This window comes from Cryptomeria japonica, chromosome 10, assembly GCF_030272615.1.
Source record: "Cryptomeria japonica chromosome 10, Sugi_1.0, whole genome shotgun sequence".
NCBI classification, from domain to species: domain Eukaryota; kingdom Viridiplantae; phylum Streptophyta; class Pinopsida; order Cupressales; family Cupressaceae; genus Cryptomeria; species Cryptomeria japonica.
Window position 1 is genome coordinate 803,877,856 of NC_081414.1, and position 16,678 is coordinate 803,894,533.

The 16,678-nt window shown below is 39.6% G+C and overlaps 1 protein-coding gene across 1 annotated transcript in view; it reads left to right on the plus strand.

Moving 5' to 3' along the window:
- Positions 1–646: 646 nt before the first annotated feature.
- Positions 647–16,678, plus strand: part of LOC131079935 (glutathione S-transferase F10-like) — a 33,884-nt gene continuing 17,852 nt past the window's right edge. Inside the window, exon 1 of the mRNA XM_058017978.1 lies at positions 647–742. Coding sequence (XP_057873961.1) covers positions 647–742 — 96 coding nt within the window. The remainder of the gene's footprint in view (positions 743–16,678) is intronic.

Genomic DNA, 16,678 nt, shown 5'->3' on the forward strand with positions numbered 1-16,678 from the left:
TCTATGTCCTGACCGTAGGTCGAAGGGACTGTTAATGGGATGGGGATTGGTGCTGGAGGATATGGTGACGCAGGGTCGCCAATTTGCATGGGGGTCGGCTATGCTGGCTCATTTATACAAGGATTTGCATGAGGTAGTGTACCTGGGTTACGACAGTTTATCAGCTGGTGTGACATTGCTTTAGGTATGGGCGTGGGAGCATATCCCCGCAGCTAGGCCACTGGCAGATAGAGATGGGCCTGTTGGATGTGCGTACGCCTATGGATATAGGGGGATAGTTGTTCAACGTAAGCTGGGCAAACTAGAGCATTGGAGGAGACTGCTGGATAAAATTGATACGGTCATCTGGTGACCATATACAGGGTGCAAGGTATGGGTTGAGGATGGGATGGAGATGCCCTATGTCTTCATGACTAGATATTTGATAGGGCGGATGCCCTTTGTTATTGAGAGGTTTCTGCATAGCCGGGTGCTGCAATAGTATGGTCGACAATAGGGGATGCCACAGGGAGCATGTTTTTATGCTCGACGGAGACAGGATATCCCAGATTGGGGGCCGACGATTAATAGCAGGGCGACAGTGGAGGAGTTCTTTCATGGAGCCAGCCAGATTTGGGATTATGCCCCAGAGATAGTAGATGCAGGGATGACGGACGAGTTTGCAGCACTCTTCGCAGCACAGGTAGTGGCTAGGATATTTGATCCAGCTGAGATGATTCCCGCGTTTGATGACGATGAGGAGGTAGATGAGGGAGGTGGTGATGGAGGAGGAGGGGATGGAGGAGATGATAGAGGTGGTGGTAGAGGTCGACGAGGAGTTAGGGGGAGATTGGAGATGACGAGGAGAGGAGAGAGGGGTGGATATGGTGGTGGGAGGGTAATACGGGCAGAGAGAGCTACACGGCGGGTGGCAGTGGATAGAGGGAGAGGGGGTTTGGCGATCAGAGCTGGGGAGGAGGAGCAGGTTGAGGAGGTGATAGTCGTGGTGGGAGGGTATGAGGATGTGTAGCGACCGGCCCAGAGGAGGAGGTCAGTTGTGTTACCTCCATCAGCACTGAGGACAGGCAGTCTCCCTTCACAGGTACCCTTGCAGGTGTGAATTCCTACACATGTGGAGGATGCACAGATTAGATCGCTACAGTTGTCAGTGCAGCATTTGCAGACACAAATGTTGGCTCAGCAACGTCAGATTACATAGCTAACTATAGATCGAGATACTGCTTTGGAGCAGTTGGGTCGAGCCGAGGCTCGAGCAGAGGTTTTGGAGAGAGCAATGACAGGTGGTCCGATGAGAGACACCCTAAGAGAGATGGCTTTGAGAGTCAGGGAGGCAGAGTACTACAGGAGACATTATGAGGATGCGGTGCCCAGGGAGCGCCGAGTGTAGAGTTTCACACAGTCGAGATCCAGTCAATCCCAAGGGACTGGGTCGAGGACAGAGAGAAGAGGCGTGACAGGGCCATCTAGACATGATCCACCTGGAGATCCAGGGGCTGGGACATCTACAGCGAGACCGTCGCCCTCAGGAGATAGTCATACTTGAGAGACATTGTCTCCATTGTATTGTGATCATTGTTTTGCTTTGTACTTGGCACATACATGGCATATTTTGTATATTGATCATTTTTTGATATATATATATATGACACCATTTTCTTTGATCTTCATATGATGTGTTATGAATGATGCGTTCTATATGCCTTTGTTTATTCTACGAGGATGTAATGCTTAGATAGATGCATGTGATACGATATTTGATGAATATGATATGATAATGCATGATGCTATGAGATGTATCTTGGAAATGAGATGTATGATATGATATGCTGTGAGATGTATCTTGAAAATGAGATGATATGCTATGTTGTGAGATGTATCTTGAAAATGAGATGATATGCTATTAATTGTAAAATGATATGCAGCTAATTGCAAAATGATATGCAGCTAATTGATTTTGAGCATCCTCATTCTGTATTTGTCATCCTTGTATAGCCACATGTTGTTTGCTTTCTTTGTATGTATCATCATTGAGCATTGATTTGTTTTGGGATATGTTGAAAATCTATACAAGCATAATGGTATAATTGAACCATAATGACCTGAGAAAAATTTACATGATGTTTGATTTTGCAAAATAGCACAAGAGTCAAGGTATAATTGAACCAGGACGACCTGAGTGCAGATTGCGTATAAATAGACAAGATTAAACCATTTGTATGTGCAAAGTGGATTCATGTCTTCAGTGATATGCTTTGAATCACGTCTCGAGACAAGTATTTACACATCACAAATGATCACCTCACAGACAAAAAACTAAGAAAATATTGGAGTCCCCCTGACGTTCTCTAGCTTTAAAGCATTGTGGAGAAAATGTAGAGGATCCAATAATTCAAAAAGTTCAAGTGCAAAAATAGTCAAAACTTTATGCAAGATGCAACATTTGATATTTCAGAAAATCATCCTTTGTATTTTGTGAATCATGTTAAGCGATCAATGTTTTGCTTTGCGATTGTGTGAGTGTTTTTGTTGGATATGATGTTCTAAGTTTGCAACAAGTTTTGACGGCTTGAATGTACTACAAGTTTTGATGAGTATTGTCTCTAGCTAAGTGTACCTCTCGATGTGAATATGTACACTGATTACCTAAGCCATGGTGAGATGTGGTGAAAAGATATAGGGATAAACTAGAATAGTGACTACGCTAAGTATGTCCTAAATGGATATTTGTGATAAAAATGTCAGGCAATGGACGATAGTGTTTTTACTGTGGATATAATGAGATGAATATAGATAGAGGAGCTATCCTCTCACAATAGCGTTTGTTGCCAGGTTTTCACCAGTTGCTTTTATTGTACCTTTTTATTTGCTTTTTCTTGATTTTTTTTTGACTTTTTTTATTTTTTCATGCATTAGACCACTCAAGTGTAGTATTTCTTCAGATGGATGTTGTTAGTTGGTTCGTCGAGCATATCTCCTTTTGAAGTTGTTAGTTGATATGATGACATAGGGACCCAACCAGTTAGGTTCAAACTTCCCTTTCTTTTCTCGATCTTGCTGATTTCTAGGATTTTCTTTGAGGACTAGGTCACCAACTTTAAAATTTCGGGGGATGACCTTGTGGTTGTAGCTTTTGCACATGCGTTGCTGATATGCTTTGAGATGAGTGTAAGCACACTGGCATTTTTCATCTAATAGTTCAAGTTCTTGCAGTCGGTTAACTCGATACTATTCATCTGGGATTAAGCCTTTCAGAGAGACTCTAAGAGAGGGAATTTCTACCTCCAGGGGTAAAATAGCTTCTGATCCATATACCAATGAGTAGGGTGTAGCTCTTGTAGGTGTGCGAATATTAGTTCTGTATGCTCAAAGTGCTAGATTGAGTTGTACATGCCAATATTTCCCTACATCATTCACTATTTTCTTTAGGATTTTCAATATTGTCTTGTTGGATGCTTCTACTTGACCATTCCCCTGCAGGTAGCAAGGTGTAGAGAAACGATGTTGTATTTTGAATTTTTCATATAGTTCTCGGACATCTTGGTTTTTGAAAGGTCATCCATTATCGGTGATGATGGAACTCAAAATACCATATCTGCAGATCAGATAGTTAAGGATAAAAGAGGCAATGTGTTTCCCAGTCACTGTGGTCATGGGGACTGCTTCTATCCACTTGGTAAAGTATTCTGTTGTAGTTATAATGAACTTGTGTCCATTTGAAGATGAAGGATGAATTTTATCGACCAAGTCTAGTCCCCACTGACAAAAGGGCCATGATGTCGTGAATGGTTGCAGTTCCTATGCTAGTGCATGAATAAGATTGCCATGGATCTGGCATTTAGGACACTTCTTTGCAAAGTGATAAGAGTCTTTTTCCATTGTCAACCAATAATATCCCATTCTTAGAAGCTTTTGAGCAAGAGTAGTCCCACTTGAATGTGTGCCACAGATACCTTCGTGAAGCTTGTGTAAAGTAGAGTCAGATTCATTACGATCAAGGCAACGAAGAAGAGTACCATCTAGACCTCAACGGTACAAACTATCAATAGTAAGGGTATAACGGGCGGCTTGCCGAATAAAGTTACGTTTTTGGTTTCGGGATAGGTCAATGGGTAGGATGTTGTCTTTAAGATAATCATATATAGGTATATATAAAGGAGAATCTGAACCAGTCAAGGCATAGATAACATGGGATTCAGAGTGGTCATAGGCTGGGGAGAACAGTTGCTCTACCAGAAACTCGTGACGACTCTGTGGCTCTGGAATTTGTAGTAATGAAGCGATAGTAGTCATTGCATCAGCCGTTTTGCTGTTCAATCTTGGTATTTGTTCAAAGGTGATGTGTACAAAATATTGTTTGAAGTCATCCACCATTCGCTTGTAGGGTAGCAACTTATCGTCCTTTGTCTAATAGTCGTTGTTGATTTGATTGACGACTAGTTGTGAGTCTCCGTAGACCTTTAACTCTGTGATTTTCCATTCTACGACCATTTTGATGCCTATAACCAACGCCTCATATTCAGCCATATTATTTGTGCATGGGAACATAAGTCTATATGATCTTGGTATAGTGTGTCCGTCAGGAGTGATGAACAGAATGCCAACGCTGGAGCCATGTTGTGTGTAGGATCCGTCAAAGTACAAGGTCCATTGTTTGGTAGAAATAGCAAGAACTTCCCTGTCCGGAAATTCGATCTCCATAGTTTGTTGTCTAGGTAGTGGTGCTTCAGCCAACTAATCTGCAATTGCTTGCCCTTTGATAGCTCTTCGTTCTGTGTAGTGGATATCAAATTCACTGAGAATCATGACCCATTTAGCCAATCGGCTTGTAAGAGCTGCCTTCCTAAGTAGATATTTGAGAGGATCAATTTTTGCAACTAGCTTAATTGTGTGTGCTAGCATATAATGTCAGAATTTTTGAGAGGCGAATACTACTATTAGACAAGCCTTCTCAATGAATGTATAGTTTAATTCATATCTGTTCAATGTCTTGCTGATGTAGTATATAGCTCATTCCTTGCCTTGTTGATCTTCTTTTGCTAACAATGCCCCTAGTTATATATCTGTTGTTGAAATGTATAGAATGAGTGGCTTTCCTGCTATTGGTGGTACTAGAACTAGTGGGTTCATTAGGTATTGTTTGATTTGATAGAAAGATTCTGCACATTTGGTTTCCCATCTGAACGATACATTCTTATGTAGCAAATGATTAAATGGGAGACTTTTATCTACTAGTTGAGCGATGAATTGCCTGATTGATTGGAGTCATTCTTGTAGAGATCTGAGATGACTGATATTCTTTCGTGGTGGCATCTCCATAATGGCTTGTACCTTTGCTGGATCCACTTCAATACCCTTAGCTGAAACTATGTAGCCTAGTAACTTGCCTGATGTAACCCCAAAGACACACTTCTTAGGGTTGAGCCTGACTTGGAATTTCTCCAATCGATCAAAAATCTTTTCTAAGATGCTAAGGTGTTCGACTCTGGTGAATTATTTAGCTAGTAAATCATCCACATAGTCTTCCATGAAGATATGCATCATGTCATGAAAGATTGTTGTCATTGCTCGCTGATAAGTAGCTCTTGCATTCTTTAAGCCAAAAGGCATAACATTCCAACAGTACGTTCCCCAAGGACAGGTAAACATTGTTCTATCTTGATCTTTCGGGGCTATCTTTATTTGATTATAGCCTGAAAAACTGTCCATTAGTGAGAGCATTGCATGGCCTGCTGTGAGGTCTTCAATTATGTCGATACTGGGCAAAGGAAATTCATCCTTCAGACAGGCTTTGTTGACATCTCTGAAGTTAGTACATATTCTAATACTGTCGTTTGGTTTTGATACCGGTACGATGTTGGAAATCCATTCTGCATAGTCGATGGGTCAGATAAATCCAACATCTAATAGTTTCTTTAGTTCAGCTTTGACCATGAGTGCTACATGTGGATTCATCTTTTGTAGTTTTTGCTTAACTGACTTAGCTCCTGGAGTAATTGACAAGTGATGCATGATTAATTGTGGATCAATTCCGGGCATATCTACATATGACCAAGCAAAGTTGATTTGCTTTTCTTTAAATTTTTTTATAAATTCTAATCTTTCTTCCTCTGTTAGAGAGTCTGCCAGGTGTATGTTTTTGGCTACTTCTGTAGTACCAATGTTGATTGATTGAGTGGACTCAATCAATATGGGTGATCTCTCATGATAATGTTCAGGAAGAGTGTCAAGTCTCCCATCTTTAGGTGCCTTAAAGAGGTTTTCACCCTCAGATGCGTCCTTTATTTTTACTTTTTTGTGATCCATAGCTGCCATTGACTAGTTTTCAGCAATAGATCCCTTATTTGGTTTATTTTTTGCGACTGAGAGACTTGACACTCCCTTGGTTGTAGACATCGTTACTTTGTTGACCGGTAGAGTCTGTTTCAGGGTTAACGACACATAAGTAATGGATAATGGATTCATCATTTGGGAAAATTGGTATATCATGAATTTTGGGTTCGCCCAGTCTATGAGGTCTGGAAAGACAAGTGGTAAGGAATCGTTTGGTGGATCAAGTTCTGCTACTATAAGTGTCAAGATAGAGGTTTCATTGTGATTGGTTTGGTTGTTAAAGAAGTCAAGGACTCTGTTGAGGTCTTCGATGGTATCATCTTCCGTATAGACTTGTTCATAGTAACGCTGCTTGTTTCCCTTGGCGTCATAGATATTTTGTGGACCAAATTCAAGGGTTCTATATTCTGTGTTGCGTGCTTCTTGAGAAATGGGTGTATGACTGCTATTTTCAGCAACATCCTCAATATTATTAGAACAACTACCGCATTCATATTAATTAGAATCAGTCTCAGAGGTATCATCCAAGATTCTATTAGTGCTATGAACTGGTATGTTATATGGTGAGAATAGGTATTTGATGATTGATACAAGTTTGATAGTTTTCTCTGATTCTGTGTCAGATCCTACTTCTACCTTTTGTATTTGTTCATATATTGTCCCTCCTTGGGGAGGAATGATGTTATCAGGAGATGATACTGCTTTGTTGGATATTTGTTCTTGAATATGATTGACTTTTGTAGATGTTGTCTTCTTGTGAATGATGGACTCCCCTTGATGTTGCTTCATTTCTTGATGTTCATGTTCCTTACGGATTGTCTCTGGTGACTCAAATAGTGCTTCTTGCAAGGATTCCTCTTTGTACTTCTTCTTTGCTTTCCACCGAGGTTTCTGATATTTGCGTGGTACCTTCTTTGGTAGTAGAGTGAGTTCAAAGCCCAATCCCTTTTTGTCTTTACTAAATTGTGAAGGAGGATCCAATGGTTCTGTGACACCTTCCTGACGCTTACCAATAGGTCCTTTGCCATTGTATCCCATTTGCTACATGAATAAGTAGCCTTTTCCATATAGGTGTGTGGGTATAGCTACTTCCACAGTAGCTGCTATGTCTTCTTCCTCATCTTTGTATAGCCAACTGAGGATATCCTTTTCCTCAGATTCATGTGCTAGAGTGTCGAGTTGAACGAATGTGCCATCAAACTTGGTGATGGGCTGAGTTGCTTGATGTGTTGATGTTGTAGGTAATCCATGAGATCTAGGTGATGCGAGTAAGTTAGTCAAACACATGGGTTCCAAAGAGTATTCCCCCATGCCTTGTTCTTTGATTTTCATTTTTTGCTTGAAATCTTTAGGTAATGATTTAGACTTCTCTTGTTGAAGATCTGGTGCTGAGGAATTCTGTTTCTCTCTATTATGTGGAACCAAATTGTCCTGGGCTACCCCCATTGCATTACAATGTTGAAATGGATTGTGATCAGCAGATATAGAAACCTCCTGCCCATTATAGGGGAATTTGACACACTGGTGATACGTAGAAGGCACTGCTTGCATTTCATGTATCCAGGGTCAACCTAATAAGATATTGTATGTGAGGTCTATGTCTAAGACCTGACACATAGTATCTCTTTGTATCAGTCCGACTTGAATTGACAACACCACTGTTCATTTAGAGGATCTTTCTTCATCATCATATGCCTTTATAGTAATCTTTTTGCGTGGATCAATAGACTCCTCTGAGAAGCCTAATCCACAGATAAGTTTTAAGGTACATATATTAAGTCCAGCTCCTCCATCTATTAATACTCATTTTACTCGGTGTTTATAGACTATGACTTCAATATGGAGAGGAGTATTATGTGGATGACTCAATGAGATATTATTGTGCTCAGAAAAAAGTGAGATTATGAGGCCCTGTCATATGAGCGACCATGGCTTGGAATTTGTCAGCATCCAGATCTTGAGGTACATTCATTTCTAATAGCGCTTGTTCTAATATGTCTTTGTGTTTTGGCGAAAGTTTCAGCAACTCCAGTATAGATATTTGAGCAGGAGTTTTGCGTAGTTGGCTGACTAGGTCATATTGAATTTTGGGTACGATGTTTGTTGTCGACGTATGTCCCTTTAAGGCATATTTTTGAGCTTTGGTTGTTACGTTGATGGATTCATGTTCACGCCTATCTTTGATTGTGATAACATTGACTTGATTGTCCTCAACTGATATGTGATTGATGGTGTTATTGTATATGTGATTGATACGAGCTCCACGTGTATCGTTTGAGGTTGAAGCTCCATCCTTCTTGTAGTTTGGAAGAGGATTCTTAAAGGCTCCATGGTCACCATTTGTCTTGAGACCATCCACCGTTAAATCACCTCTATCAATCATGTCCTGAACAATGTTTTTTAGTCTCATGCAATCATTTGTTTGATGACCTTTGTTGCGATGAAAATCACAAAAGTGCGAGTCATTCCACCAAGGTGGTTTGATTTGTGGTTCATAGTTGCTGATTGTTGGTAAAGAGATAATTTTGTTTGCCAGGAGTTCTCTAAATGCTGACTCTAGTGATTGTCCCAATGGTGTGTAGACACGTTTTTTAAAATTGTTGGTGTAGACGTATAAAAATGACCACATTCCTAAATGAATATTTTATGTTCATTTTTCTATTTGATTAAATCCAATTTAATTAAATTATCCACATTCTTCTATTTTATTAAATAAATTACTCAATTTATTTAAATGAAATTCACTATATCCATTTAATGAATAAATCATTTTATTCAACTAAATCCCCCCTACCCACTTTTAATTAAATTCAAATTTAATTAAATAGTTATCCTAAATTGAATAAATCTAATTTATTTAATTTCTCCAAATTGCAACCAGATTGAATGAAAATCAAATAATTCAATTAAAACCTATTATCCCCTCATCCACTTGTAAAATCCCAAACCCCTTCCTAACCCCTTCTAGAATCTTCTAATCGATTCTAATTAACCTAACCCTCCTCTAAACTTTGTCACATCCCTAAGCAAAGGGAGGTCACTTCTCAAATGGCCCAAAGTCTTGGATAACCATTGAAGGTTTTCAACCTTCAACCACTAAAACCCTAAAGTCTTTGAAAACCATTGAAGGCTTCCAACTTTCAACCACTTAATCCTCAAAGTCTCCAATAACCATTAATGGTTATTTCAAACCCTCCCACATGGTTAAAACATTTGTTTTGACTCAACCTCTACCCAACCCAAGGGTCTCATCAGGTCATTAATGCTTTGACCATGATTATCTCTTAATCATTTGCACAAAGGTTTATCCTTGGATTAACTCCTAATTCAGTGGGTAAACCTAACTTAGACTTGACCCTTAGCCTTTAGATAACCATGAGGTCCTCTCAGGCCTTTAATGCCTCCAACCTCAACCCAATCCTATGTTGACAATTGTCACCATTTCATTGGTGCCAATTGTGCACATGGATCCCCAACTTTCAAACTTGGCCCTTGATTAAACCTTTCAATCCTGACCATCCATTGCCCTGTTTATGCTATAAATAGAGCTCTCATTCCTCCATTCTTAACAATCATCTTTCAAATTTGAAGCATCACACTTATGCTCAAATTGTTTCAAGCTTTCATTTTATATATGCTCTTCATTTAGCCTCTCTTTAGATCAGAATTAATCATAAATATGCATGTTTAGAATAAGTTCTTTACCATTTTAGCTCAATCATAGAGTAAATATAGTATGCTAGGATAATCTTCATACTAACCTCGTCATCTTACCATTTAGTTTGTTGCATTTCTAGCATCTCATCTAGCTTATAACACATCTCATATTAAAAACAGTTAAAATCTCTCTCGTTCTCATATTTGCCATCCCTAAACCATTTTGCTCAGTAATCTGAGAGCAAAACATTGGTTTGAGGGACATTGTGAGATAGAGAACCATGGGACCCTCCTTGGGAAGCTGAGTAACACCACGTTACTCCATAGCTTGCATCAAGAAGTCCTGTGTGTGTGTGTGGATTGGTATTTTACGTATTTTTCACATTTTAAATTCTAGCAACCCACTTTTCCCACATACATTTCTGGCGCCCACCGTGGGGCACACACCCCAATAACCTATCATTTTTTGAATTTGAAGACTTTTGCAGGTACGCGGGAAACTAGAATTGGCGCGTCGAAAAGATATTTTAGCGCATCCGCCTAACAGTTTAGCGCTTCTAGCCTACTGTTTAGCACGTGGGCTTTCTGTCTTAGCGCGTTAAAACTGTTCCTTAGCGCATGACACTATTTAACAAATTTTCCTGTAGGTATCAACGCGGGCAAAACACAGAGTAGCGCATCTACTTAACAGTGTAGCGCATCCGCCTAACAGTTTAGCGCTTCTAGCCTACTGTTTAGCGCATGGGCTCTCTGTCCTAGCACGTGGATACTTTTCCTTAGCGCGTGATTCTGTTTAAAAAATTTTCCTGTAGGTATTGACGCGGATAAAACACTGTTTAGCGCATCTAGTAAACAGAGTAGCGCATCCAATCCACTTTTCAGCGCGTGGAGACCATCTTCTAGCGCGTGCAGTTCAAACATTAGCGCGTGACCTCTGTTAAGATTTTTTTGCAAGTATCAACGCAGAAGAAAAACAAATTAGCGCATCAAAGCCACAGAGTAGCGCTTCGGAGAAACAGGATAGCGCATGCAAACGAGACAGTAGCGCATCCACCAAATATTGTAGCGCGTACAGTTTGTTCTGTAGCGCATCAACAACAAAACCAACAAAAAGATTGTGTAACCGAATAAATAATTTTAGACTTGTGGAAGTCCCCCGAAACAAACTAACCGTTTTCTTTTGTAGGATTTTTTAACAAATTTTTTGCAGGAAAAGTGAGGAGATTTGTTTTACAAGCAAAACGTTTTTCCTTTCGTTGACCTCGAAAATCGAAATTTGCTTTGTTGACGATCTATTTTCTATAGATTAAATAATCATTGCTATAAAGGGTTAAAAAGAACACCATGCTGGTTGGAGCAACATCTCCAAATAGAGGTTAGCAAACCATTGTCTTGAAGGCTAAAAAGAACAACTTATCTGCTGTGTATCGAAAGTGGAAGGTATATGCTCTCCCCTTAACTGGGTGACCAAAAAGCCAAACCACTCTTATGCTTTCTTTTATTCAAGCAATAAATCCTTTAGTAGGCCTGCCTTCCCGAGGAGTTGCACTCAACTCTTAAAGCCGTTTATGGCCGGTGTGAAGGGAACGACCTAAGTGGGGAACGGCTTTGACGCCAAGAATTCCAACCCACTATAATCAAATGTGGAAAGTGACGAAAGTCATTTTCAACGGTTGCGTGCAGCGATTAGCCTTCCCCCAGTATCCTTGAGATACGTAAAGCCTTTGTTCTAAAGGTTGGGAAGCCTCCTGAGGGAGTTTATCACTGACGGCCGAACAGGAAGCCTGATTAATAACCTTAGCATTAGAAACTTTGAGCTGAGTCAGTATCCAAACATTTGTAACATCATAGTGCAAGGGTGAGGAAGAATCTGCCCACAAGATTACTCACCATATATCTCCCAAGATAACTACTCAACTGTGAAGCAATTCACTTTGGGTTAACTTCTGGCAAAAGGCAAAAAAACGGGCACCCTCTAGGGGGTGACACGGCTGTTTGAGTTGACGGAGTATCGAGACTAGTGAGCTATGATGTTGCTTATGACCCTTGAATAAAGAGTCTTTCTGAAGTGTTTATTTTGTACCCAACCTGTTAAAACATTGGGGATTCGAAAACATCCTCGACAGAACATACACTTTATGTTAGATTAAGTGAAATAATTGTACTTTGTGTGACGTGTTTACATTTTGTATTTCAGAAAATCATCCATCCTACTTAAAAATTCTCTCAACAAAAATCAAAAACATCACAAAGACACCAAAAGAAAAAAAAAAAAAATCAAGGCAGTGTAGCGCGTGGGAACAACAAATTAGCGCGTCAAACAGTTATTTTAGCGCATCTAAAGAACAAAATAGCGCGTCCAACAAAAACAGTAGCGTTTCAACTGAAAGTAAAACAGAGACCAAATATTTTAGCGCGTATAACGAGCATCTTAGCGCGTAGGATCTCTGATTTAGCACATCAATCAAACCAGTTAGCGCGTGAAAGTCACAGTGTAGCGCGTCAATTTTCCGAAAACTTCACAACAAAATTCAAAAAAAATCTGTTTTAGCGCATATAACGAGCATCTTAGCGCGTCGGATCTCTGCTTTAGCGCATCAACCAAACCAGTTAGCGCGTGAAAGTCACAGTGTAGCGCGTAATTCTCAGTAAAACTTCACAACAAATTTCAAAAAAAGTCTATTTTAGCGCGTGTGACAAGCAGCTTAGCGCGTGGAATCTCTGTTTTAGCGCATTAACCAAACCAGGTAGCGCGTGGAAAATACAGTTTAGCGCGTACATATTTCACAGTCAACCACACAAAATTTTCCAGAATCAATTGTTTAGCGCGTAACCAGGGGCAGAGTAGCGCGTAGGTAAGTATTCTTAGCGCATTGAAAAAATTTGCTAGCGCATCGAACACCTGTTTTAGCGCGTGAGAAAGAGGAGAAAAGCAGAGAGTTGGAAAAACCAAAATTTTTGAAAATCTCAAAAATATTTCAAACATAGTTTTCCATCGAAACACGTTTTTCATCAAACCAGAGTGACAAAAACAAGCCATAAAACTATTTTTCAAGTCAAATTTGCGTCAAACAAGGTTGTCCAAATCTGAAAACGAATCAAGCATTAGAGGACGTCTTTTCTATCATAATCCGGAAGCTTGTCATCATCAGTATCAATTCAATCCTTTAAATATCTTACGGATCTCATCTCAAAAACACTTGTCTAGAAATTTTCCAAATTGTCAAATTCAGTTTCCAGATCGGGAAACTCTTATCCATATCATTTGGCGCGCTTTATCGTGAAGGAATAGCTAAACCTTCATTCTGATAAAGTAAAATTTGAAATTTTCAAAACAAGAATCAACTGAGTCCAAATCAATCAAAGGAAATCATTGATCACTCATGCATGACTAATCGCCTTATTCTGAGAAAGAAGAACCTCTATCGCAACATCACGTTAAAGAAACAGCAACCAAGCTTTTCCAAATTCATCAAGAGAAATAAATTTTTATACATCAATCGTCAACTCTTCAAATCCCATCGGGTATTTCTTTATCACGTCAAACGTTATATCCAAAACAAATCCAGCGAATTTGACAAAGAACCCTTGAAAACAAGAGCATACTGTCAAAAGTCTGCTTTTAATCAAAAGATAAACCGCGGAGGAAAAATCAATCCAGCATTCCTGCCCGACGAGTGCATCACATATAACACACCTAGACCAGAACCACCAACGCCAGAGCAAAACATCAACGAGGACTTTGTTCCTTTCATCACTGAAAGTTTCTATTGAAATGCCTGTCACTCGTTCTCAATGAAACAAACAAAGCGGGACACCCGCGGAATCAAGTATGAATCGCAGGTTATCAAATCCTTTTGAAGTTCCATCTTCAGAAGATCCTGAAATTACTGATGCAATTCTTCAGGAATGCCAAGAAAATCCTTCATTCCAAAAACTCATTGAAAAACTCATGGAAAATGACAAAGAAAAATATCTGCTTATGCTTACAAGCAAAGGTGTCAAAATTCCTGAAGATTTCGACGCAAATGTCTTTCAAACAGGATCTCAACAATACACATATCAAGAACAACAAAGGGAAGAAGAGACTCGCATACCTGAACAACGTATTCCAGAACAACATATACCAGAAATGCGAGTACCTATGTTCGAAACCCCCGAACAACACATACCATTTGCTACACCTTTTCAAATGAGAACAAATCCAAGGGAAGAACTCTTCCCTCGGCAAGATAATACGCCTTTGGTTGCTCTTACTCAACAGATGCAAATGTTGCAAAGACAAATACATGATATGCAACAAGGGACAACAGTGCGGTATTCTATAAACGAAATCTGTCCTTATCCATTTGACAGAAGCTTAAACATGATACCTTTTCCTCCAAACTCAGACATTCCCAAATTTGATAAATATAATGGGAAAGGTGATCCTCGAGATCATGTTCGAGAATTTTGTACTATGAGTCTTGAATTTGCTCATAATGACACGTATCTGATGAGGTTATTCCCAAGAAGCCTGGGAGGACAAACAATGGAATGGTTATCCAAGATTACACCACCTGTTAGATCATTTGACGAATTAGTCAACAAATTCATCACCCATTATTCTTACAACATCCAACATGCCATAACCATGTTAGATATCTGCAACACCAAACAAAAGAACAATGAAACATTCATGTTATTCCTTCAACGTTGGCGACGCATGGTATCAAGATATCCTCGCGATATTCCTGAAAGAGAGAAAATGGAAATCTTCATTGATAACTTGAATGGGGAAATGAGTTACAGACTCAAACTTCAATGCATCCCATCTTTTGACAAGTTAATTGAAAATGGCATCCAAGTAGAGGAAGCTTGTGTCAAAAAGGGAACACTCAAATTCTACAAAGAAGGAACGAACTCATCAAACTACAATAACCAAAACAATACCAATCTAGACAAAACTCGATTTTGGACTCGAAACAAAAACGACGGCAACAATGAATCCTATGATCCTAAATCTAAACAGCCAGTGCTTGCTTTATCAGGAAATACTCAGAATACGAAAAATCCTAAAAATGCTACTCCCAATACACCCAACAATACTCAAGGACAACTCAACACCAACAATGCCAACGATAATCAAAACAAAAATCTGAATCCAGGGCCTAACAACAATTCACGCAACAACACCAACAATTTCCATAAGCGTATTTTCACACCATTGGGCCAATCATTAGAGTCCGCATTTAGAGAGCTGTTAGCAAACAAGGTTCTTTCTTTACCTCCAATCAACAATTATGAACCCCCGATCAAACCACCTTGGTGGAATGATTCCCATTATTGTGATTTTCATCGAAACAAAGGTCATAGAACAAACGAGTGCATGAGATTGAAACACATAATCCAAGACATGATTGATCAAGGGGACTTAACAGTGGATGGTCTCAAAACAAATAATGATCACGAAGCCTTCAAAGATCCTTTACCAAATTATAAAGATGGAGCATCAACTTCAAACGATACCCGCGGAGCTCGTATTAATCACATCTACAACAACACAATCAATCACATATCAGCTGAAGACCATCAAGTCAATGTTATAACCATTCGAGATAAACGTGATCATGAATCTGTCAATGTAACAACCCGGACCCAGAAATATGTCTTAAAGGGGCATACTGCACCTCCAACCACCACACCCAAGATCCAATACGACTTAGTTACTCAACTGCGAAAAACTCCGGCTCAGATATCTATCCTGGAATTGTTAAAGCTATCTCCAAGACACAAAGACATATTGGAGCAAGCGCTCTTAGAAACAAATGTACCTCAAAATCTGGATACAGACAAATTCCAAGCTATGGTGGCCCACATGACAGAGTCTCATAACCTCACTTTCTCAGAGCATGATAATACTTCATTGAGTCATCCGCATAATACTCCTCTACATATTGAAGTCATTGTTTGCAAACACCGTGTCAAAAGAGTCTTAATAGATGGAGGAGCCGGACTTAATATATGTACTTTAAAGCTTATCCGTGCACTAGGTTTCTCAGAAGAATCTATTGATCCTTGTAAAAAGATTACCATAAAAGCATATGATGATGAGGAACGGTCCTCTAAAGGAACAGTGATATTACCTATTCAGGTAGGGCCAGTGCAAAAGGATACTATATGTCAAGTTTTAGATATTGATCTCACTTATAATATCTTACTAGGCCGACCCTGGATACATGAAATGCAAGCAGTACCTTCTACATACCACCAGTGTGTCAAATTTCCTTATGATGGACAGGAAATCTCCATATCAGCTGATCACAATCCATTTCAACATTGCAATACAATGGGGGCAGCCCAAGACAGTTTGGTTCCTTATAACAGAGAAAAGCAACAGTCTTCGACACCTGATCTACCACTAGCAAAATCCAACTCCTTATGGGGAGATTTCAAACAGAAAATGCAAATCAAAGACCAAGGCATGGGCGAATACTCTATGGAGCCTTTGTGTTTAACCAAATTGCCAACATCACCTAGATCACATGGTTTACCTACTCTATCAATACATCAGGCAACTCAGCCCATAACTAAATTTAATGGTACCTTCATCCAATTGGGGACTCTAGCACATGAATCAGAAGATAAAGATGTTCTTAACTGGCTATACAAAGATGAAGAAGAAGCTAATAGAGCGGCCGCTCTAGACATT